Source organism: Conger conger, chromosome 12, assembly GCF_963514075.1.
Source record: "Conger conger chromosome 12, fConCon1.1, whole genome shotgun sequence".
Taxonomy (NCBI): domain Eukaryota; kingdom Metazoa; phylum Chordata; class Actinopteri; order Anguilliformes; family Congridae; genus Conger; species Conger conger.
Window position 1 is genome coordinate 23,078,445 of NC_083771.1, and position 24,227 is coordinate 23,102,671.

General features: G+C 42.8%; 1 protein-coding gene across 3 annotated transcripts in view; it reads right to left on the bottom strand.

The window, feature by feature from the left end:
• The window catches only part of si:dkey-247m21.3 (5-hydroxytryptamine receptor 4), a 121,756-nt gene that overhangs the window by 53,526 nt on the left and 44,003 nt on the right, over positions 1 to 24,227 (bottom strand). For all 3 annotated transcript variants that reach the window (XM_061263230.1, XM_061263232.1, XM_061263231.1), the window contains exons 4-5: positions 19,838 to 20,038; positions 6,956 to 7,109 (exon numbers count right to left, since the gene is read on the bottom strand). In XM_061263230.1, the coding sequence (XP_061119214.1) occupies positions 6,956 to 7,109; positions 19,838 to 20,038 (355 nt within the window). The remainder of the gene's footprint in view (positions 1 to 6,955; positions 7,110 to 19,837; positions 20,039 to 24,227) is intronic.

Below are 24,227 nucleotides of genomic sequence, written 5' to 3' on the forward strand. Positions count from 1 at the left end.
TCTGTACAGATATTGCTTCAGGCTTGGCCGTTTTTATTTTCTACCCGTATGAGGCAATAAAGGGAATTACAAGGCCGGAATTCCCCTGGGGGAATAAGCATCTTTCATGGTGCTATAACTGATCCAAATCCTCTGGTGGGGCAATGTCTTCATTTGGGAGAAGTGAGATGAAAGCTGTCTGTGATAATCACGGAGGTATCCAGGTAATTACTTTAAATTTTCCGGTAGATCCACAAAGAAAAACTGTGGAGTGCATTTCATCCTGTAGCGTAGTGGTTAAGGTAAATGACTGGGAGACGCAAGGTCGGTGGTTCTAATCTCGGTGTAGCCACAATAAGATCCGTACAGCCATTGGGCCCTTGAGCAAGGCCCTTAACCCTGCATTGCTCCAGGGGAGGATTGTCTCCTGCTTAGTCTAATCAACTGTACGTCGCTCTGGATAAGAGCGTCTGCCAAATGCCAGTAATGTAATGTAATCCTGCTTTTTGCACAAGAACATTGTCCATGCTAAATTAATGACTGATTCACCAAAGCATAGATGCAAATTGAGGAAGCACACATCGAGGCACAAATAGTAAGTGAGTACAGTTCACAGGTACAATAATATGTCATGTTTTCAGTGACTGCCTGAGGAAGAAATGTTGGTCTCAAAACACGTTGCCGGCATACCGCAGTGCAGATCGCTTCCTTTGCTCCAAGGCTAGTTCTTTATTTATTTTTATTTTTTTGCCAGAGCCAGTTTAACCTTCTGTGCTGCTGTAGTTGCCAGTCCAGGCTCCTCCATGTATCAGCTTTATCTTCTCATTTTGTTTTGTTGAAACAGTTATTAATACTATTACTGTGTATTGCATGTGTGCCATGCCTCTGTATTCCTGCACTACACTGGTGGAGAATGCGGGGCCTGACACAAGCACACAGCAAATAAGATAGAAAAGGCTTTTGTAAATAACTGGGCTCCTTACAATCTTTGTGTAGAGAAACAGTTGTTTTGTCAGGGAAAATTCACAGAACAAAAGATCTCCCTCCTAAAAGCATGATAAACAATCACAAGTCAAAATCAGACTCCACCTTAGTGAGCAGGCTGGTTATTCCAAAACTCTCGACGATGTGTGCTAAAAGTTTATCAATATATCTGTATTAAAGTATGATATGTACCCTGTATAGTTTCAAACTGATTAACTGCTAAATTGTGCTAGAATTACACAGCAGCCAGCTGGCAGGGGTGGGCCCGTCTTGAACTGTGTAGACTAAACTGTCAAGGACACGGGCAGAGCAAGATATGACTGTACAGCTGATTTCTCCGGGACTCTCGATGTTTTATGCCAGAAGTGTATCTATTTGACCTAGAACATTAATTATAGCTGAGCTTATGAAAACACAAGAAACCACAGTGAAACTGGTTGAAATGAGAGCAAAGAATGCTACGTACATTTACTCCCTTAGAAGAGAATAATTAATCAAATGTTTAGTATGTCTGCATATTAGAAAAGTATATTAGAAGTGAATATTAATGAAATGTTTAGTTTGTCTGTATATTTTCAATGATTACTGCTGCTTAGTTCGTCGTATAAAAGCGAAAGATACAGAGTGACGTGTATGGATGACGTGTTAGAGGGAGGGCATCCAGAACTTTATGAGGTCTGGTAGCTTGCCAAGAGCAGGTGCGGGGTGAAGTGAGGACAGGGGGAGTCCTGAACTTTGTTCGTAGTTGGCAGAAAGCCCTGAACTTTGTACAGAGTTGGCAGAGCATAAGGACTGTTGGCAATTTGCCACAATGACGTTGTGGGAGGAGCGTTGGGAGGAGTTACGACAAGAACAGTGTGGGGGATTTGCCAGAATGAGGTTTGAGGAGGAGTTGTAGGTGGAGTAACTGTATAAAATGGGTGTAAAAATGACAGTCAGGGTTCAGTTCTGGAGAACTGATCCGGCTTTATGCGCTGCTGCTAATACAGTCTGATTTTCCTGAAGAACTTGCTGCTGTGGTGTCGTCTTTTCCCTCGCGAAGATGTTTTTCGACAAATTGAAGATTTGGACTCGTCGAAACTGTCGTTTCCTAGACACGACAGTTTCATGATTGAGGACCTCCTTTTGGTGTTTGTGGAGACACTTGTCAGTCAGTAGTGAGCCTCTCCAGTAGTAGTGGAATAGGTTGGCCACCTTGCAGAAGCCCTGCAACATGTCCCACCACCAGGGCGAACCTGTTTCCGCTAAGGGACGTCTGACAAAGATGGTGAAAGGAACAATGTGGAGGACTACATGTGCACCTTTCAGCAAATAGAACAGCAGGAGAAGGAGATGTGGGAGCCCAAAGAATGAGCCTGAATGGAAAGGCCAAGCAGGCCTACTACAGGCATACTACAGGCCTACTACAGGCCTACTACAGGCATACTACAGGCCTACTACAGGCATACTACAGCCCTACTACAGGCCTACTACAGGCATACTACAGGCATACTACAACTACACCCCCATGGACGTCTGTGACCTGTAAGAAGAAATTCCAAGGCAGGCTGGACTGCGGGTCACTGTGACTGGCCAAAAGTTCCCAACCTGGACGTATCTGGTCTGACCTACCCAGGTCCTGCCCTGAGGGATGTTCTGCACAGCACCAAGATGAAAGCCTGTGTTACACCTGGAGCCAGGTACGAGTAACAAAGGGGGTCCAGTGGAGAGAGGGGCTGCTGCCGCCAAGACTCTTGGCAGTGAAGAATGGGCTCCTGTAGCACCTGGCCTCAGCCAGACACTGAAGCTCACGCACTGGAAGGTAATTACATTACATTACATTATTGGCATTTGGCAGACGCTCTTATCCAGAGCGACGTACAACAAAGTGCATACCTATAACCAGGGATAAGTTCACTGAAAGACCCCAGAGGGAAGTACAATTTCAACTGCTACCTGTAGAACAAAGATAAGGACGAGGGCCTTTTTTTTTTTTTTTGAGAACAAAGAAACAAACAAACAGAGCAAAAGTGACCAAAGTTAACTATCCAACACTGCTTACCTAGCCAACTAAAAATACCGATACACAAAGCTAGTCACAGAGACAACAATTAAGGTTCACAGGGAGGTAGGGAGGGATGGGGAGAGGTGCTGCTTGAAGAGGTGTGTCTAGAGCTTGCGCTTGAAGGTGGGGAGAGATTCTACAGTTCTGACCTCAACGGGGAGTTGGGTATCGTCCGCGTAGCAGTGGTAGGATAGCCCATGTGCAGTGATCACAGGGCCAAGGGAGCGAGTGTAAAGAGAAAAAAGAAGCGGGCCTAGGACTGAGCCCTGGGGAACTCCTGTGGCGAGGGGCCGAGGTGTCGATACCGAACCAGCCCAGGCAACCTGGAAGGAGCGACCAGAGAGGTAGGACTCAATCCAGTCCAGGGCTGTGCCACAGATGCCCGTTGCTGACAGGGCAGACAGGAGGATGGAGTGATCCACAGTGTCGAAAGGCAGCAGAGAGATCTAGAAGAATGAGGACAGAGGAGAGGGAGGCTGCTCGTGCGGCATGGAGTGACTCACTGACGGAGAGGAGCGCAGTCTCTGTCGAGTGGCCCGATCTGAAGCCAGACTGATGGGGGTCTAGCAGGTTGTTGTTAGAAAAGAAAGAAGAAAGTTGAGTAGAAGCAGCTCGTTCTATAGTTTTAGAAAGGAAAGGAATAAGAGATGCCGGGCGGTAGTTCTGGATGATGGAGGGATCCAGAGTAGGCTTTTTTAGCAGCGGAGTGATGTGGGCCCTCTTGGAGGATGCCGGAAAACAGCCGGAAAGACAGGGAGGAGTTGACAAGGGAGGTGACAAATGGGAGAATGTCAGGTGTGATAGTTTGGAGAAGAGAAGAGGGGATAGGGTCAAGGGCACAGGTTGTAGGGCGGTGGCAGAGCAGGAGTTGAGAAACATCAGAGTCTGTAAGGGGGGAGAAAGTGGAAAAGGAAGGGATGGGCCTAGAGGGGGGGAAGGGCAAGGTGAGGGGGTTGGTGGTTGTAAAGGATCTACGGATTACTGTGACCTTCTCATCGAAGAAATCACCAAAGTCATCAGCAGCAAAGGAGGACTGAGGAGGAGGAGGCAGTGCATTGAGGAGAGAGGAGAAAATAGAGAAATGTTTCCGGGGGTTAGAACCGGAGTTCTGAATTTGTGTTTGAAAGTATTTTGCTTTGGCGGCAGTGACAGCGGAAGAGAATGCCGCCAGGAGAGACTGGTAAGTCGTGAGGTCTGAAGCGTCTCTGGATTTCCCCCACTTCCTCTCCGCTGCGCAGAGGCTGGCCCTGGAGGTACGGAGGGTGTCAGATATCCAAGGACTGGGAGGGGATGTGCGAGGTGGCTTTGAGACAGGCGGACAGAGAGAGAGTCAAAGGCGGAGGAGAGAGATGAAAGGAGGGTGGCAGATGCAGAGTTAGTGGGGAGTTCGAAGAAGGATTCAAGAGGGGGGAGTGAGGCGATGACGGTGCTGGCAAAGGAAGAGGGTGAGAGGGAGTGGAGGTTACGGCGGGCTGAGGAAGTGTGGGTGGGAGGAGGGGGAGGAGGATGGGGAGGAAGAGAGACCGAGAATGAGATTAAGTGGTGATCAGATGTATGCAGAGGGGTAACCGTGAAATCGGAGCATGAGCAGTTCCTCACAAAGACAAGGTCTAGGACATTGCCCGCCTTGTGGGTTGGAAGAGAGTGTTGCAGGAAGAGGCCCTGCTGATGACCACAACTGGGACCAGCCTCTATCCTACATACTTCTTGCTGTGCAGGAAGGACCCCAGGTGTCCACTGGGTTCACTCCGTTTGAACTCCTGTATAGGTGTCCTCCCTGTAGCCTCCTCAACCTAGGAGTTCAGCAGCATGCCAATAACCAGCTTGCCCAACTCCACAATTTCCAGCCAGGCGAGTGAGGTTTATCACTGATGGAACCTGGCAGAAGGAGGCTACAGTGGGTACACCAACTATAAACCTACATGGGTTGAGGATCACAAGGCAACTCATGCCACAATGTTCATGGTGAATGTGCAGCCCTAACGGGTACTATTGAAATGCAAATGACCATCACAAAGGACGCAAAAAGGATACTGGTCCTGGGAGTAGTCCGTGGTTTAACCCCGGGTTAATGATCTGAAGCCTGATGGCTCCCTGAGGTTCTGCAAAGACTTCAGGTGGCTGAACGTGGTATCATCGTTTGAAACATACCACATTCCCTGAGCAGATAAGCTGATCAAGGCTAGTCACATTCCATAACCAAGTATGGGTTATTCACAGATTCCACTAGCCCAGGTAAACTGAAAATGGGGTTTGTGGAGAAAAAGGTTTTTTTTCTCTCCACTACGACTGCCTCTTGCCACATCTGTGCCATTCCTCTGTAGTCCTGTGCTATTAATTTGTATAAACTCAAACTCAAACTTAGAGTCAAGTTATCTCCAAATGTACAAATAAAGTATGCGGTTGGTTTTGCATCAATTTTAGGTTGAGCAAACCCCCATTCAATAGCATAATTACAACCTTTACTATCACTTTACAAGGGATTCATTCTAATTTGGCACACAATAATGGTACACGAATAATAATGAACCACAGACAAAACTGGTTGAATGACCAGCAAACAGAATTTTTCAAAATCTCAATTAATAGAAGCAAATTAATACATTTGGCTATTTTCATTGAACAGAGACAAAAATTAAAATTGAAACGAGACAGATATTTTGCACAAGCCACTGTCATCTTTGTCGTCAAGCAATTTGAGCATTGCATGACTCAGCTTGTAGTGATTACTACATTTGCTTTCAGTTCCACACTTTCTAGCACATTTAACATGTTTGTGGTGTCTTCGCCTTGTAACTATGACAGTTTCCATGGCCACTGATACATTTACACATTGCATGGCCTTTAAATAGACCGCACCAATTTACCACCAAGTTTTGACTCATTTAAAAAACCCATGTTTACTGAGAGTGGTAATTTTCTACCATTGTGAATCAGACACCTGATTTGCATTAAAATTAGTCATGGCAGGGACTGCTGGGTGGCTCATCTGGTTAAAGCATTTACCCATGTGAAGTCATCACCAAGTGTTGAAAGTTGCTAAACTGAACTGTTATAACATGCAGTAGGGTTCTCAAACTACCTCCTAACCCGCCCCATATTAGGAGTTCTCAAACACAGCCTAGAGCCCCCGTGTGTGTGATTCTAAAACTTAGTCTAGGCCCCTCCCCTTTGTGTGTCGTTCTCAAACTCCATCTACAACCCCCCGTGTGTGCGATTCTCAAACAGAATCCCCAAGCAATTTGCATGTGTGAATCATTGCCATTTGCTTTGTCTCTGTAGTTCCGTTTCAGAGACCAGATGTTCACACCTTCAGCAATTAAGTTTACATGTCAGTCTAGAATTTGATAAGGTAAATGTAACTTCTTCCTAAAGGAATCATTTCTCATTTCTGACTGATTAAGTCATGCAATGTGAATATACAAAATGTATTATTCATGCCATACAGTAACTACTTCTGACATAATGTGACTTTAATCCATAAATGTGTCTAATCGGCAACAATGAAGAGTTTGCAATAATGTTTGGAATTAAATCAGCATGCACAGTGGGGACCCAGTTTGAAAACCCCTGCTGCACAATACACGCCTTACACACAATTATCACACTTTCAAAGTTTAAATGAAACTAGGGGGCTTCTGGGTGAACAATTAGTTTGAAAGTGAATTAGTGTAGCATTTGCTGTTAATGACTTGTGATCTAATGATGAAAGAAGCTTAGAAAAATCTAAGCTTTTAAACCACAGAAAGCCAAGCTTCCAGGTAATGAGATGTCACAGTTTGCATCTAAAACTCGTTTGCACTTTTGTTCCTTGGGCACAGTGCACAGAGGATTTTACACAAAGGCATACAGGAAATACAGAAATAAAACAGAATAAAGATAATCAGACATTCAATAAAACAGTAATACACTTAAAATAATTGCATAACTGTAAAGGGCTTCACTTACTAAGTCTTCGATGCCAATGGCATTCCAGCTTTGCATTATGGGAAGGAAAGAAATGAAAGATGGTATGATCCAGCATCCTCCCAGCATCAGAGCCACTCTTATAGGTGTCATCTTGTTCCTGTACACCAGGGGCTGGCAGCAGATCGCGTAGTACCTGTACCAAACAACCACAACAGTAAAGAGTGAGTCTGGAATGAACAGTGAGGGTCTGGAGTGAATAAAAAAGAGTGAAAAAAAACAACATTGTATTGTTCTGAAATAATATTGTTAGCATAGGCACTCAGTGACCACTTTTATTAGGTAGACCTCTACATCAGATTGTTAATGCAAATATCTAATCAGCCAATCATGTGGCAGCAACTCAATGCAGAAAAGCATGCAGACACGGTCAAGAGGTTCAGTTGTTGTTAAGACCAAATCAGAATGGGGAAGAAACTGCTGATCTCCTGGGATTTTACACACAACTCTAGAGTTTACAGAAAATGGAAGAAAAAAACCTGCCAGTTCTGTGGGCAAAAATGTTAATGTGGGAGGTCAGCAGAGAACGGTCAGACTGGTCAAAGCTGACAGGAAAGAGACAGTAACTCAAATAACCATGTGTAACAACAGTGGTATGCAGATAAGTGGATGGGCTACAGTAGCAGAAGACAGTTAAGTGTAAAAAAAAAGAAATACCTAATAAAGCGTTCACTGAGTGTATACAAAAGCGTGGGAATTGAAGGGCTGTTGAGTTTTTCCCATTTAAGGTTCTTAATACACATGTCAGACTAAGCAAGAACATAGAGATTCACATTTTGTACAAGCGTGAGTTTAATTCAAATGGAATTTCATCTTCTTGAGTTGAGTCATGTCAGATTTTTTTTTAAATAAATGGCACAGCAAATCAAACAGCAAACCACACTGCAAATCAAACAGGGGCTTAGGTCATAGGAAAATGAACAAACGGGGACAGAGAGCCCATCTCAAAGCTGAATGCCACCCACCACTTCTGCCATCTCATTCTACTGGGGAGGGTGGACCCATGTTGTCAGTAACGTCAGGGTTAGGTTTGAGGAGCTAACCCAGGGTTTTAGTTCTGCAGACCTTGGCTATGATGCCACAAGCAGCTGTCACAAAGTCTGGCCTTACTTCCAGGGTTTCAAACACAGAGCTGTTCTTCAGTATCCAGGTTTCACGCACTATCCCAAAACAATTCCCAAAAGCTTCCCTTAACGTCACAAATGACTGATGTCATAACAAATAAAACAACGTAATTGAGGCAGTGAGCCTGCTATTGTACTCCTGGAAGCTTGATGCAAGTCCTCTACCATACCAAAAGCATTGTTAGCAGCAAAGCCAATACAGCATATATCTAAACACTAATCAGACCCTATACATCTGCCAGACTTCTCCATTCCACTATCGCTGGACGCCTGACGGTTCCTCCTAGTTGCACCTGTACTTCTCGGTCATGACTGCTGTCTGTTCTGGCCCCATGGTGGTGGAATTGACCTTCCTGTGGGTGTCAGAACAGCAGAGTCTTTGACCACTATCAAGCGCAGACTGAAAACTCACATCTTCAGGCTGCACCTTCAACTCCCTACCTCACTGTTATAATTAGCCATGTAAGCAACGTGTATGCTATAGGCTATAATTGCACTTGTGTATAATTATTTTAGTATTTGGTGTATTCTAGCTGCCAACCGTGGTATGCTACTTGGAAAGTTGATTTATTAAGTTTTATCCAAGTGATCACTCTAGGACTTGGAATTGTACTTTCCTCTAGGGTCTTCAACGCACTTGTCCTTGGTTCTGATTTGCACTTCGCTTTGTACATCGCACTGGAGCGTCTGCTAAATAACTGTCTGCCAAATTCCAATAATGTAATGTAATGTAACTGTAAGGTAATGTAATGTAATGAAATATTTTCCTGTGCATCTGACTAGGGGGGCACTTTTACCTTCAGCATCTGTGTTGGAATGTACAGTAAAGAGTTTGTAATCTACAGGAAAGAGTGAGTTTGTAGTGCACAGTAAAGAGTGAGTTTGTAGTGCACAGTAGAGTGAGTTTGTAGTGTAGAGTGCAGAGTGAGTTTGTAGTGTAGAGTGCAGAGTGAGTTTGTAGTGCACAGTAAAGAGTGGGTTTGTAGTGCACAGTAGAGTGAGTTTGTAGTGTAGAGTGCAGAGTGAGTTTGTAGTGCACAGTAAAGAGTGGGTTTGTAGTGTAGAGTGCAGAGTAGGGCTGAACGATTAATCGAATTCAAACCGACATCACAATGTAATAGAATGCGATTTTCAAATCGCAAAGGCTGCGATTAAAAAAAAAAAAAAAAAAAAATGTTTTCCCCATGTTACACAATCTAACCAGAGGGTCGGAAACACCTGGCCACGTGGGGTTCACGTACACGCACGCTACCCTACGCTCACGTGACATGCAGAGAGCACGTCAAACACGTGAGAGCAGTAGATGAAGATAACAACTTGCCACGCCATATCTTGTGAAAATGGCCTCGGCAGTACCGAACACTGAAGAGGATACTTTAGTGTCAAAGAGGAGCAGTACGTCGGTTGTCTGGACGTATTTTGGATTTCGGAAAGAAGATACGGCACAGAGTAGGGTATTGTGCAGAACGTGTCTTGCTACCATAGCTACAACACGGGGCAACACTACAAACCTGTTCCAACATTTAAAAAAACATCACAAGGCCATGTATGACCTTTGCATGGCTAAAACCCCGACCACCAGTGTGTCAAGTAGGCCGAATACCACCCGGCAGGGATCACTGACCGAAATGTTCGACAGTATAACTCCATATGAATGACATTCAAAACAGCACCGCGAAATTACTCAGGCGATAGCGGAGTTCATAGGGAAAGATATGATGCCCCTCAACAAGGCTGGGTTTACGGCTTTGGTAAAGAGACTGGATAAACGTTACAGCATGCCATCCCGCACATATTTTAGCCAGGTTGCCATACCGGAGCTATACAAAACATGCAGGCAGAGAGTCACAGCGGAGCTAAAAACAGCGGAGTTTTTCGCTACTACCACGGACATGTGGTCAAGCCGTACAGCAGAACCCTATCAGAGTCTGACCGTGCATTTCATCAATGAAGGATTTGACCTCAAAGCTCGCTGTCTTCAGACTGCTTACTTCCCGGACGACCACACTGGGGAGAACATTGCAGCCGGCCTGAGAGAGGGACTAGCCAGCTGGGACCTCGATGAAGACAACCATGTCTGCGTAACAACGGACAATGCATCGAACATGGTGAAGGCAGCGCAGCTTAACGAGTGGACCAGGCTCCAGTGTTTTGGCCACCGATTACATCTTGCCATTGGTAAGTTTCTTTCAGTATTTTTATAACGTGAGAGAGAGAGAGAGAGAATAAGAAGAGAACGTGAACGATTAAGAACAGAATAGTTGAATGAATTATTAAGTTTGTTTTCTAATGTAGCTAGCTGTGTGTGTGTGTGTGTGTGTGTGAGAGAGAGAGAGAATAAGAAGAGAACGTGAACGATTAAGAACAGAATAGTTGAATGAATGATTAAGTTTGTTTTCTAATGTAGCTGTGTGTGTGTGTGAGAGAGAGAGAGAATAAGAAGAGAACGTGAACGATTAAGAACAGAATAGTTGAATGAATGATTAAGTTTGTTTTCTAATGTAGCTGTGTGTGTATGTGTGCGTGCTTGTGATAGCCTAGTAACACACAACTTAAATTGTATGAAGTACACTAATGTAATTTTTTAAAATTTCTTTCAGAAAATGCAATGAAAGATGACAGAGTGTCAAGAGCAACAGGGCTGTGCAAAAAGCTGGTGGGGCACTTCTCCCACAGTTGGAAGAAGAAGGCAGCAATGACTGAGGCACAGAGGGAGCTCAATCTTCCTGAGCATGCCCTCATAACTGAGTGCCCAACAAGATGGGGATCCAAAGAATTGATGATTGCAAGAGTGCTGGAACAGATCAAGGCCATATCCCAGGTATTGTCAAGCGATCGAAATGCGCGCCACCTCATCCCGACCTGGCAGGATATTGAAGTGTTAGAGTCCATTCACAAGGCGCTGCATCCTCTCCAGGAATTTACTGATGCTCTTTCTGGAGAGGAGTACATCAGCATCTCTTACCTCAAGCCAATTCTCCATCTTCTGGCCGCATCACTCCTGGCTGAAGATGATGAGGACACTGACCTGTCTAGGTCAATTAAAACCAAGGTCCTGGCATACCTCAAAGAGAAATATAGCGACCCCGACACCCAGGAGCTTTTGGACGTTGCGTCATTTCTGGACCCGAGGTTCAAAATACAGTACATCAGAGCAGACCACATCCCTGCCATTAAGACTCGACTGAAGACTGAAATGGAGCAGTCAGCAAGACAAGTTAAGATAAATTCTAATAATAATAATAATAATAATAATAATAATAATAATGTTCTTGAATATGATACTGACAATGTTATCCTCATCCCTCATTGCAAAACTAAAACTTTTTTTTAATCTGGCAGGAGAAGAGGTCCCGTACAGAAACCGTTTCGAAGGCTCAAAGTGCAAAGCCCTCTGCGGAAAAGGCAAAGAAGTCTCTCTGCAGTTTCTTCAAGACCAGTGTGGCATCTCCTGCTTTGCTTGTGCAACTTGACAATGTCGTGGAGGCTGAGTTGAATAGTTACCTATTTACCCCTGCCATTGACGGAGAAGAAAATCCCCTGGCCTGGTGGAAGCTGCACAAGATCAACTTTCCACAACTGAGCAAGTTGGCCCGCAAGTATCTTTGTGTACCAGCCACAAGTTCCCCCTCAGAACGTCTGTTTAGCACTGGAGGGAATATAGTAACTTGTACTCGCTCTTCCTTAAAACCAGCAAAAGTTGATATGCTGGTTTTCCTGGCAAAAAACCTCTGAGCTACTGAGAACCATACAGTAGGATGATTGTGGCTGGCAGAGCCGTACTCCTTGTCCTTGTGCACTTTAGTCTGTGTGGTTTGTTACTGTTACTGTGGAGATCAGTAAGATTCGTATTTATTTAATTCATATTAATGTTCATAGTGTTTCTTTTTCTTTTTAAATTGTATTAAAAAGTGCAATCCACACGTTTACATATTACATTACGACGACTTGTGAGTTATCTAAATATTTTTAGAGTGGTAGAGCCAGAGATTTGTTCTTATTTCTGCACTTTAGTTTGTATGATTGTGTGAGTTTGTGTGATTTGTTGTGTGATTTGTTACTGTTACTGGAGATCAGTAAGATACTAAGATTTGTATTTATTTTTCATATTAATGTTCACCAGGCCTGTTGTTCTGCAGTGCTTTGTTTGTCAGATTTTATTAAAACGTTAAGTCATGATAATTATATTACATGTTTACAAGGCTTGAAGTTAAATCAATGTCAATATTCTACTGTGATTGAAGGTTTTTCTTTTTATAATTCATTAGTTAAATAAAGATATGTTCATATCAATTCATGCATCAATTCATCTAATTTCATCATAACACGTAGGCCTGGCCTACAGGAAAGAGCAGTTTATATGTTGACTGTATCTAATGTGTTGGTCATACTATAGAATGATTTATTGCTTGTGTTTAGTGAATAATACAGAAGATAAGGAACTTCCAAAAAAAAATTGCATACTAAATCGCAATCGCAATATTGGTCTAAAAAATCGCAATTAGATTATTTTCCAAAATCGTTCAGCCCTAGTGCAGAGTGAGTTTGTAGTGCACAGTAAAGAGTGGGTTTGTAGTGTAGAGTGCAGAGTGAGTTTGTAGTGTAGAGTACAGAGTGAGTTTGTAGTGTAGAGTACAGAGTGAGTTTGTAGTGCACAGTAAAGAGTGGGTTTGTAGTGTAGAGTGCAGACTGTGTTTTTAGTGCACAGTAAAGAGTGAGTTTGTAGTGTAGCGTGCAGATCGAGGTTGTAGTGTAGAGTGCAGAGTGTGTTTGTAGTGCACAGTAAAGAGTGAGTGTGTAGTGTAGAGTGCAGAGTGAGTTTGTAGTACACAGTAAAGAGTGGGTTTGTAGTGTAGAGTGCAGAGTGACTTTGTAGTGTAGAGTGCAGAGTGAGTTTGTAGTGCACAGTAAAGAGTGGGTTTGTAGTGTAGAGTGCAGAGTGAGTTTGTAGTGCACAGTAAAGAGTGGGTTTGTAGTGTAGAGTGCAGAGTGAGTTTGTAGTGTAGAGTACAGAGTGAGTTTGTAGTGTAGAGTACAGAGTGAGTTTGTAGTGCACAGTAAAGAGTGGGTTTGTAGTGTAGAGTGCAGAGTGTTTTTAGTGCATTGTAAAGAGTGAGTTTGTAGTGTAGCGTGCAGATCGAGGTTGTAGTGTAGAGCGCAGAGTGTGTTTGTAGTGCACAGTAAAGAGTGAGTGTGTAGTGTAGAGTGCAGAGTGAGTTTGTAGTGCACAGTAAAGAGTGAGTTTGTAGTGTAGAGTGCAGAGTGAGTTTGTAGTGTAGAGTGCAGAGTGAGTTTGTAGTGTAGAGTGCAGTGAGTTTGTAGTGCACAGTAAAGAGTGGGTTTGTAGTGTAGAGTGCAGAGTGAGTTTGTAGTGCACAGTAAAGAGTGGGTTTGTAGTGTAGAGTGCAGAGTGAGTTTGTAGTGTAGAGTACAGAGTGAGTTTGTAGTGTAGAGTGCAGAGTGAGTTTGTAGTGTAGAGTACAGAGTGAGTTTGTAGTGTAGAGTGCAGAGTGAGTTTGTAGTGCACAGTAAAGAGTGAGTTTGTAGTGCACAGTAAAGAATGAGTTTGTAGTGTAGAATGCAGAGTGAGTTTGTAGTGTAGAGTGCAGAGTGAGTTTGTAGTGCACAGTAAAGAGTGAGTTTGTAGTGCACAGTAAAGAGTGAGTTTGTAGTGCACAGTAAAGAATGAGTTTGTAGTGTAGAGTGCAGAGTGGGTTTGTAGTGTAGAGTGCAGAGTGAGTTTGTAGTGTAGAGTGTAGAGTGAGTTTGTAGTGTAGAGTGCAGAGTGTGTTTGTAGTGCACAGTAAAGAGTGGGTTTGTAGTGTAGAGTGCAGAGTGGGTTTGTAGTGTAGAGTGCAGAGTGAGTTTATAGTGTAGAGTGCAGAGTGAGTTTGTAGTGTAGAGTGCAGAGTGTGTTTGTAGTGCACAGTAAAGAGTGCATTTTGTACTGTACTGTACTGAAAAGAGTGTTAGTGATTACTAATGATTACATTAATTAATAATAACAAAAAGAAAGATTGTACCAGTAGTACTTACTATACCATTGCTTTCAAGACCAAGCTATAAATAGTGTTGAACAGTCACTAGTCTGGAGGTTAATGATGAAGCTAGGTGGGCTGAATGGCCTGTTCTCATCATTGTGTATTAGTATAATCTTGTTCTCTAGGTGGGCTGAATAGCCTGGTCCCATTATTATGTATTACTATAATTTTGTTCTCTCGATAGGTTGAATGTCCTGTTCTGATCATAATGTGTTTTTACAGTATATTCTGAGGTACTACATCGACTGAATGACCAGTTCGCCTCATTCTGAATTCCTTATATGTTAATGTTCTAGGTTGACTGTTCTGCTCTTTATGTATTGTTATGTTTTTATCTTCAAGAACGGCCGATTACCCTATTATTTAATAATTATAATAGTTATAATCAAAGTCACAGAAAGACAAACATAATAATTTCCTCCATATTATGTTATTTGCCATTGTCACACAAAAACCACAAAAAGTACCCCTGCCAAAATTGTCCCCCCTCCCCCATTGGCCAATTGCAGGCCCCCAATCTTGGAGACAGAACCAATAATTACATCAAATAAAATAGCACATGACAGAAAATGGCCCTCAATTATCTTTTGATAAGCCTACAAATGCCTGGTGCTTCAGTGTGGGCGTGCTCCCCTCACGCCCTCCCCTTCCCAGATCTATGCCTCATGGTGGGTTAGTGCCACAAAGCAGCCATTATCCACCACATTAGCAATGAACAGACACCTTACCATTATAAACTCAACAGAACTCGGCAACAATGTAAAGCTGACTTCACTCATAGACGCCTGCTTTTTTTCGAAGTCATAAAATGACAAATAAGAGTAAAAAGGGGATGGAGGGGGTCAGATTTTTTTAAAAATTACTATTATTATTATTATTATTATTATTATTATTATTATTATTATTGACTATTAAGTCAAAATAAGACCAAACAGTGTCACAGAACTGACAAAATACACAACTGTGCTTTGACATAGTTCAGTTAGATGTAAAAGAGAGATAATGTGTAGTCTAGTTTAGGAGATTCTACAGTAACTGGAACAGTGCAAACAACCCCTCACCTAAGCAAAAACTTACTTGGGGCCATCCCTTTCTTTCCATGACTATCATCCCAGCATTGAGGGTGGGTGGACGGGACACACACTTTGCCAGTACTACTGCGCTCTCTTGGGCCTGGTCCAGTAACAGGGCCCCTGAGAGCTTTTCCACTCCTCCCTCCCCCTTAAGTGTGGGCAAATGCCCTTCTGTGATCATAACTACCAGGCAAATATTTCACAGTGCACTGGAGCCTCTGGATATCATCTGTTGAACAAGTGACTAATTTGCAGTACCTATGAAGACCTGAATGGTTGACTTATATGAGGATTTCAAATTCAACAGACACAGATTGTTGAGACTTCCATTACGCACTCTGGCACTACAAAGTGCTTCCATTTGAACATGGTTGTCCATGTTACGTTCCTCTCTTATGAAGTGCTTGGGAAATATACTGTGAGGCTATCTAACTGGCACACTGAAAAAAATCAAAAGAAAAGTTATTTACTTGCTTCTTTTTATTATTTGGGACAGATTCTGTATTTCTGACTGTTTCTGTACTTTGACCTTCAACCAACGACTTGAGCAGTCAGTTAATGGAAAAAGTTTCCAAGAAAATGTTTCCAAGAATCTGTATATAGCCTATCCAAAAGTACAGTGCATCCGGAAAGTATTCACAGCGCTTCATTTTTCCCACATTTTGTTATGTTACAGCCTTATTCCAAAATGGAATAAATTCATTTTTTTCCTCAAAATTCTACACACAACACCCCATAATGACAACATGAAAGAAGTTTTTTTGAAATTTTCCCAAATTTATTAAAAATAAAAAACTAAGAAATCACATGTACATAAATATTCACAGCCTTTGCCAAGAAGCTCAAAATTGAGCTCAGGTGCATCCTGTTCCACTGATCAACCTTTAGATGTTTCTACAGCTTAATTGGAGTCCACCTGTGGTAAATTCAGTTGATTGGACATGATTTGGAAAGGCACACACCTGTCTATATAAGGTCCCACAATTGACAGTGCATGTCGAAGCACAAACCAAGCATGAAGTCAAAGGAATTGTCTGTAGACCTCCGACACAGGATTGTCTCGAGGCACAAATCTGGGGAAGGGTACAGAAAAATTTCTGCTGCTTTGAAGGTCCCAATGAGCACAGTGGCCTCCATCATCCGTAAATGGAAGAAGTTCGGAACTACCAGGACTCTTCCTAGAGCTGAGTCTAAACTGAGCAATCGGGGGAGAAGGGCCTTAGTCAGGGAGATGACCATGATGGTCACTCTGTCAGAGCTCCAGCGTTCCTCTGCGGAGAGAGGAGAACCTTCCAGAAGGACAACCATCTCTGCAGCAATCCACCAATCAGGCCTGTATGGTAGAGTGGCCAGACGGAAGCCACTCCTTAGTAAAAGGCACATGGCAGCCCGCCTGAAGTTTGCCAAAAGGCACCTGAAGGACTCTCAGACCATGAGAAACAAAATTCTCTGGTCTGATGAGACAAAGATTGAACTCTTTGGCGTGAATGCCAGGCGTCATGTTTGGAGGAAACCAGGCACCGCTCATCACCTGGCCAATACCATCCCGTCAGTGAAGCATGGTGGTGGCAGCATCATGCTGTGGGGATGTTTTTCAGTGGCAGGAACTGGGAGAAAACCTGCTCCAGAGCGCTCTTGACCTCAGACTGGGGCGACGGTTCATCTTTCAGCAGGACAACGACCCTAAGCACACAGCCAAGATATCAAAGGAGTGGCTTCAGGACAACTCTGTGAATGTCCTTGAGTGGCCCAGCCAGAGCCCAGACTTGAATCTGATTGAACATCTCTGGAGAGATCTGAAAATGGCTGTGCACCGACGCTCCCCATCCAACCTGATGGAGCTTGAGAGGTGCTGCAAAGAGGAATGGGCGAAACTGCCCAAAGATAGGTGTGCCAAGCTTGTGGCATCATATTCAAAAAGACTTGAGGCTGTAATTGCTGCCAAAGGTGCATCAACAAAGTATTGGGCAAAGGCTGTGAATACTTATGTACATGTGATTTCTTAGTTTTTTATTTTTAATAAATTTGCTAAAATTTCAAAAAAACTTCTTTCATGTTGTCATTATGGGGTGTTGTGTGTAGAATTTTGCGGAAAAAAATGAATTTATTCCATTTTGGAATAAGGCTGTAACATAACAAAATGTGGGAAAAGTGAAGCACTGTATGATCTGCTACTTTGTTGAGCTGACTATTACATGATTTAATCCATTTTCTACAAGAACCTTTTTTGAAAGTAATTACAAACCTTCATTCCCTTCCACACATATTTCCCCAACCTACCTACAATAAGCAAATTCATGCTCAGAATCACTGTAAGGCTTTGCACAGTGGCTAGAATGCATGAATGAAAATAGCACCTACTTTAAAATAGGAGGTACTTTACATCATGCTATTGCCAGAACATGAAATTATCCAGTGGGTGCTGGCTCTGAGCTAAATGAACAGGAGACTGCATACAGCAATCAATGTATGTCAGAAATCTCACCTGCGCCCACGACCGAGTAGAAAACTTAGTCACGTTACCTTCATGTTTTCCCAGTTTTCTCAGCTCGATCTCTGTCTGTCTCACAAGTCATTCCAGCTACAATGGAGAAATGGATGCATGTTGTGCTCATTACAGAAGTGTTTGTACATCTGAGGAGGAGGGGGAGCGCACGTTGGAATACATTTCATACTGTTCATTTTTGTGCTCTCTCAGATCCCTGGTGCTCTTGTGCGTGGGCACGCCCGGGGACAGCGATGAGCGTGGTGCTAGAGTAACACCGCTGTTATTGAGCACATTTTTTTTTGTCCATTTAACTTGGCAGAGCAAAGTCACATTTTCCAAAAGAACAATACCCTTCCAGATGGTCTGGCACAGATGTCGAAGCGATACGAATCCAATAACACATAAATGCCAATGAATGACAACAGCTTCTAAAGGAATGACAGTCGCATATAAAGAGAGAGACCATTTCAGCTTTATGTGACTGTCGTGGCACCATTTTTCTCTTTTTGTTTTTAAGACTTTTGTTTTTTTATAAAGGTCAGTTCTCTAGAGTAGAGATCTACTAGAGTGCACATTAGACTAGAGTACAGTATCAGTTTGTGTGTTATTCTGAGTGGTACAAGAGCACAGAGTTCAAGGGGACGTCACAGGGCCTCCTGGGCTTTATTTATGTTAATGTCATTTAGCAGCCAATCAGAAACAGCAGAAAATACAGGAGATACGAAACAAAAGGAAGGGGTTCCAAAAAAAGTAGTTATCTTCTCAAATTAATGAAAATGAAAACTTTATGGAGCAGACTCTTTGAGGCGGAGACCAAAAATGACCAAAAAGGACCAAAAAGGACCAAAAAGGACCAAAAAGGACCAAAAATGGTCATTGGTCATTGGTCATCGCTGGATGGAAATCACAAAAGAACTAGACAGTCTGGAAATATAACAACCAAACAGCCAGCTAGAGCAGAGTAAGCACACATTACGAGACAAACAAGATGCAGAGGAGGCAAAAGTAGGTGCACAATTTGTGGGGGCGGCAGCTGATGACTCAACAGTCCAAGCAGCACAAGCTGTATGTTAGCCTGAGAACCTGCTTCCTCCAATAATGGAAGTTGTTGTTGATGAAAAAAGAAGAAACCAATTTCAGCGCATGAAATTCACAAAGTGACTCAGACGGAAGTGGAAAAACAATGTACCGTGTGGTTTTTATCATGGGTAAAATCACTGAATGAACACAACAGTGTTTGTGTGGGTGTGTTCGTACCTGTCCAGTGTGTGCGCGTGTATTCTTACCAGTCCAGTGTGTGTGTGTGTGTGCCCGTGTGTATTCTTACAAGTCCAGTGTGTGTGTGTGTGCGTGTGTGTGTTCTTATCTGTCCGGGGTGTGCATGTGTATTCTTACCAGTCCAGTGTGTGTGTATATGTGTGTGTGTGTGTGTGTGTGTGTTCTTATCTGTCCAGTGTGTGTGTGTATTCTTACCAGTCCAGTGTGTGTGTGTGTGTGTGTGTGTGTGTGTGGGTGTGGGTGTGCCTGTGTGTGTGTTCTTACCAGTCCAGTGTGTGTGTGTGTGCCTGTGTGTGTGTTCTTACCAGTCCAGTGTGTGTGTGTGTGTATGTGTGTTCTTATCTGTCCTGTGTGTGTGTGTATTCTTACCAGTCCAGTGTGTGTGTGTGTGTGTGCCTGTGTGTGTATTCTCACCAGTCCAGTGTGTGTGTGTGTGTGTGTGTTCTTACCAGTCCAGTGTGTGTGTGTATTCTTACCTGTCCAGTGTGTGTGTGTGTGTATGTGCCCGTGTGTGTGTTCTTACCAGTCCAGTGTGTGTGTGTGTGTGTGTGCCCGTGTGTATTCTTGCCAGTCCAGTGTGTGTGTGTGTGTGTGTGTGTGTACTTACATGTACAGTGTGTGCATGATCTTACCTATCCAGTGTATGTGCGTGTGTGTTCTTACTTGCCAGTGTGTGTGTGTGTGTTCTTACATGTTCAGGGTGTGTTATCTTACCTTCTTACCTGTGTGTGGGGGCAGAGGGGGTGTTCTGAGTGTGTGTGAACACGTTCTCCCACCTGTCCAGGTTGTGTTCTTACCTGTCCAGGTTGTGTTCTCACCTGTCCAGGTTGTGTTCTTACCTGTCCAGGTTGTGTTCTCACCTGTCGAGAGCGATGCAGCACAGGTGCAGGATGGAGGCAGTGGTCAGCAGGACATCCAGAGAGGTTCGGACCAGACAGAAGGTGTCCCCGTAACTCCAGCGGCCTGTGGTCAGCTCAATAGCTGCAAAAGGCATCACCACCAGCGCCACCAAGAGGTCGGCAAATGCCAGCGACACAATGAAGTAGTTGGTCTTCTTTTTCCTGGGCGGAGCAAAGAGCCAAAGAGAAGTAGACTGAGAGCTGAGAGAAAAGGGATGTGTCTAAATTCACATTGTCAGGACAAGGCGAGAAATACACAAAAGCCAAAGTCATACATCTAAGAACAGAAAATAATGCAGACCTCAGTCAAATTAAAGACTAAATCATTAAAAGCAGAACTCCAGACATGAGTACAGGCCTCCTTGCACATCCCCGCTCTGCCGTTCGGAGACTGGGTGTTCCAGATTGGGAAAAAGGGTGTGACTTAAAAATGGCCTGCTATTATGATTTTAACAGCCATCCATTTTCTCATCCTCCCCTTTTCTCCAATCTAAAACGCACGGTTATTAAGCCCTGCATTTGTTGTGGTAACCTGGCTTAATTTAAAGCTGGAAATCACAGAGTCAATGACATTCTGGGAGAATAACAAGTATTAAAGGATCAATGTGGTCGGTGCATTAACTTCTGAATATGCCACATTTAGTCTCTTTTTGTTTGTTTATCAACAGTTAAATTCCGTAATTACAGTGTATAGATGTAGAAATATTGTGCAGTAAAAACATGATTTAAGAATATTAATATTAATACTGCAAAAACAGCTTATGCTTAAGTTTTTACCCAGCAAAAGTTGTGTTGACTTCTTTTCAAAAGGCAAAATACAAAGGTAGCATACAGTAACTGTCCGGGCCAATCAAAAGCATACTCAAATGCTGAAATAATAGTTCAGTTGAACTATTATACTAAAAATCCCCAGACGTTCCAAGTTGCCCACCTTTACAAAGATTCTGGATCACAAAGAATGGACGCCCTCCATTTTGCCTCTCGGTGAGAACCATCTGGGCACACACAGTAGCCTCCTCAGATCACAAGACATGTCCCTCTGCTGGACAGACCTGGCTATTTAAACATGCTGTGAAGGGCTACTTATCCTTTATAGGCCTGTAACTGAGTTTCCCACAAGACTGTTTAATTCAGAGAGAGTTATTAGCGTGCTGTAAATATTTATTCACTGGGAATTACTTTGTAGAGATCCGTTTCCATTAAGGAGTTAGGACATAATTCATAGGGAGCAGGTTAGGATAAAAAATCCCATTCCTTTTTCCAGTGTAGCACATTTTATGTCTTATTACTGGACCATAAGTTTCAAAATAGGAAAAATTACATTTAGCTCCTGTGATTAATGCAAATTATCCTCTTATCCTGATAGAATATACATTTTAAATTGGTGCTCGTCAAAGTAATAGTAAATAAACTGGCTAAGATATAATTGTTAATAAAACATTTTGACACATCTCACATAAACATAACTGTGCTTTTCTCAGTTAAACAATCCTCAGCTCAGATAATAATAATAATAATAATAATAATAATAATCTGGAATAAACTGGAATTTTGCTCCAATCTATATACACTGGTGTGAAAAAGTGTTTGCCCCCTTCCTGATTTTTTTTTTTTTTTTTTGCATGTTTGTCACACTTAAATGTTTCAGATCATCAAACAAATTTAAATATTAGTCAAAGGTTTTTATTATTAAGGGAGAAAAAAAATCCAAACCTACATGGCCCTGTGTGAAAAAGTGATTGCACCCCCTGTTAAAACATAACTTAACTGTTGTTTATCAAACCTGAGTTCAATTTCTCTAGCCACACCCAGGCCTGATTACTGCCATACCTGTTCTCAATCAAGAAATCACTTAAATAGGACCTGCCTGACGTAGAAGTGAAGTAGACAAAATGATCCTCAAAAGCTAGACATTATGCCGAGATCTAAAGAAATTCAGGAACAAATGAGAAAGAAAGTAATTGAGATCTATTAGTCTGGGAAAGGTTATAAAGCCATTTCTAAAGCTTTGGGACTCCAGCGAACCACAGTGAGAGCCATTATCCACAAATGGTGAAAACATGGAACAGTGGTGAACCTTCCCAGGAGTGGTTGGCTGACCAAAATTACTCCAAGAGCGCAGCGACGACTCATCCAAGAGGTCACAAAAGACCCCACAACAACATCCAAAGAACTGCAGGCCTCACTTGCCTCAGTTAAGGTCAGTGTTCATGACTCCACCATAAGAAAGAGACTGGGCAAAAATGGCCTGCATGGCAGAGCTCCAAGACGAAAACCACTGCTGAGCAAAAAGAACATTAAGGCTCGTCTCAATTTTGCCAGAAAACATCTTGATGATCCCCAAGACTTTTGGGAAAATACTCTGTGGTCTGACGAGACAAAAGTTTAACTTTTTGGAAGGTGTGTGTCCTATTACATCTGGCGTAAAAGTAACACCGCATTTCAGAAAAAGAACATCATACCAACAGTAAAATATGGTGGTGGTAGTGTGATGGTCTGGGGCTGTTTTGCTGCTTCAGGACCTGGAAGACTTGCTGTGATAAATGGAACCATGAATTCTGCTGTCTACCAAAAAATCCTGAAGGAGAATGTCCGGCCATCTGTTCGTGACCTCAAGCTGAAACGAACTTGGGTTCTGCAGCAGGACAATGATCCAAAACACACCAGCAAGTCCACCTCTGAATGGCTGAAGAAAAAGAAAATGAAGACTTTGGAGTGGCCTAGTCAAAGTCCTGACCTGAATCCTATTGAGATGCTGTGGCATGACCTTAAAAAGGCGGTTCATGCTCGAAAACCCTCCAATGTGGCTGAATTACAACAATTCTGCAAAGATGAGTGGGCCAAAATTCCTCCACAGCGCTGTAAGAGACTCATTGCAAGTTATCGCAAACGCTTGATTGCAGTTGTTGCTGCTAAGGGTGGCCCAAGCAGTTATTAGGTTTAGGGGGCAATCACTTTTTCACATAGGGCCATGTAGGTTTGGATTTTTTTCTCCTTTAATAATTAAAACCTTCATTTAAAAACGGCATTTTGTGTTTACTTGTGTTGTCTTTGACTAATATTTAAATTTGTTTGATGATCTGAAACATTTAAGTGTGACAAACATGCAAAAAAATAAGAAATCAGGAAGGGGGCAAACACTTTTTCACACCACTGTACATATTCTAAATACACATATAGCTTCAATCTATAAAACTGAGATAAAAGGACTTGCAGTAGCACTTTTGGTGATTCCTTTAGGACTACATTAATGCATCTGTGTATGGCAACTTAACAAGACCAACTCGTTTGTACAAAAGTTCATCTAATTGGTATCAGCACACAAGTGGAAACTGTGCTTATACTTTAAGTACTGAGTGAAAATAGAATATATGTCAGTTTATGTCAGTTTATAACAGTAATTCAACAAGAAAAAAACAAAAACTTTTTTATCCCCAGACATGCACTGCGAAACACCCCTGTCGATAAGCAAGTCTGCCTTTTTCTGGCACTGTTGCAAAAGCCAGTGAAACAAAAAACAAAAGTCCAGTTCCTTAGAACCAATTTTCTGTGAGGGCCCATTTTGTCCTGCCGGTAGATGTAAACATACAAAATTGTATTTTATTCCTATGACAGGTCTGACCGTGATTTTTGCAGACCCATTTTCATGCTGAGAAGGTCATTTGTTTCACATGGGGCTCTTTACAAAGATGAATAAATTAACCACGTGGGTCTGGAAAACAGAAAGGGCACCATGGACGTGACAGAGAGGACCAGTTGCTCTCTGCAAAAGGGCCACTTCACAGAAGAAAAAGCTGAGGGGGGAACCAATGGTCCCCATAGCAACCACATACTCAAGGCAATTTAAATGAATTGCTTCTAACACAGGGACAAAGATGCATATGATTGCACAGATATACTGATGCACAGATATAGATGTCGCAGTGCACTGAAATTTAAAGGACGCAACTTCTCCTTGAGTCCCTGTCTCTGTACAGTGCTAAAGTAGTCTATTTCTTCAAACTATTTCTACTAACTGTGTTATACACACTTCCTCAATTTCTATTTGTACATTTTTGGCATTTAGCAGAAGCTGTAATTCAGAGGGACCTGTCACTGCTAGTTTACATTACATTAATGGCATTTGGCAGACGCCAGACGACGTGCAGTTGATTAGACTAAGCAGGAGACAATCCTCCCCTGGATCAATGCAGGGTTGCTCAAGGGCCTTGCTCAAGGGCCCAACGGCTGTGCGGATCTTATTGTAGCTACACCACCAACCTTGCAGTCATGTACCTTAACCACTACGCTACAGGCCGCCCTAATTAACTCAACTAGCCCTAGTTGTGCTCACCTGGAAATCGAACCTACA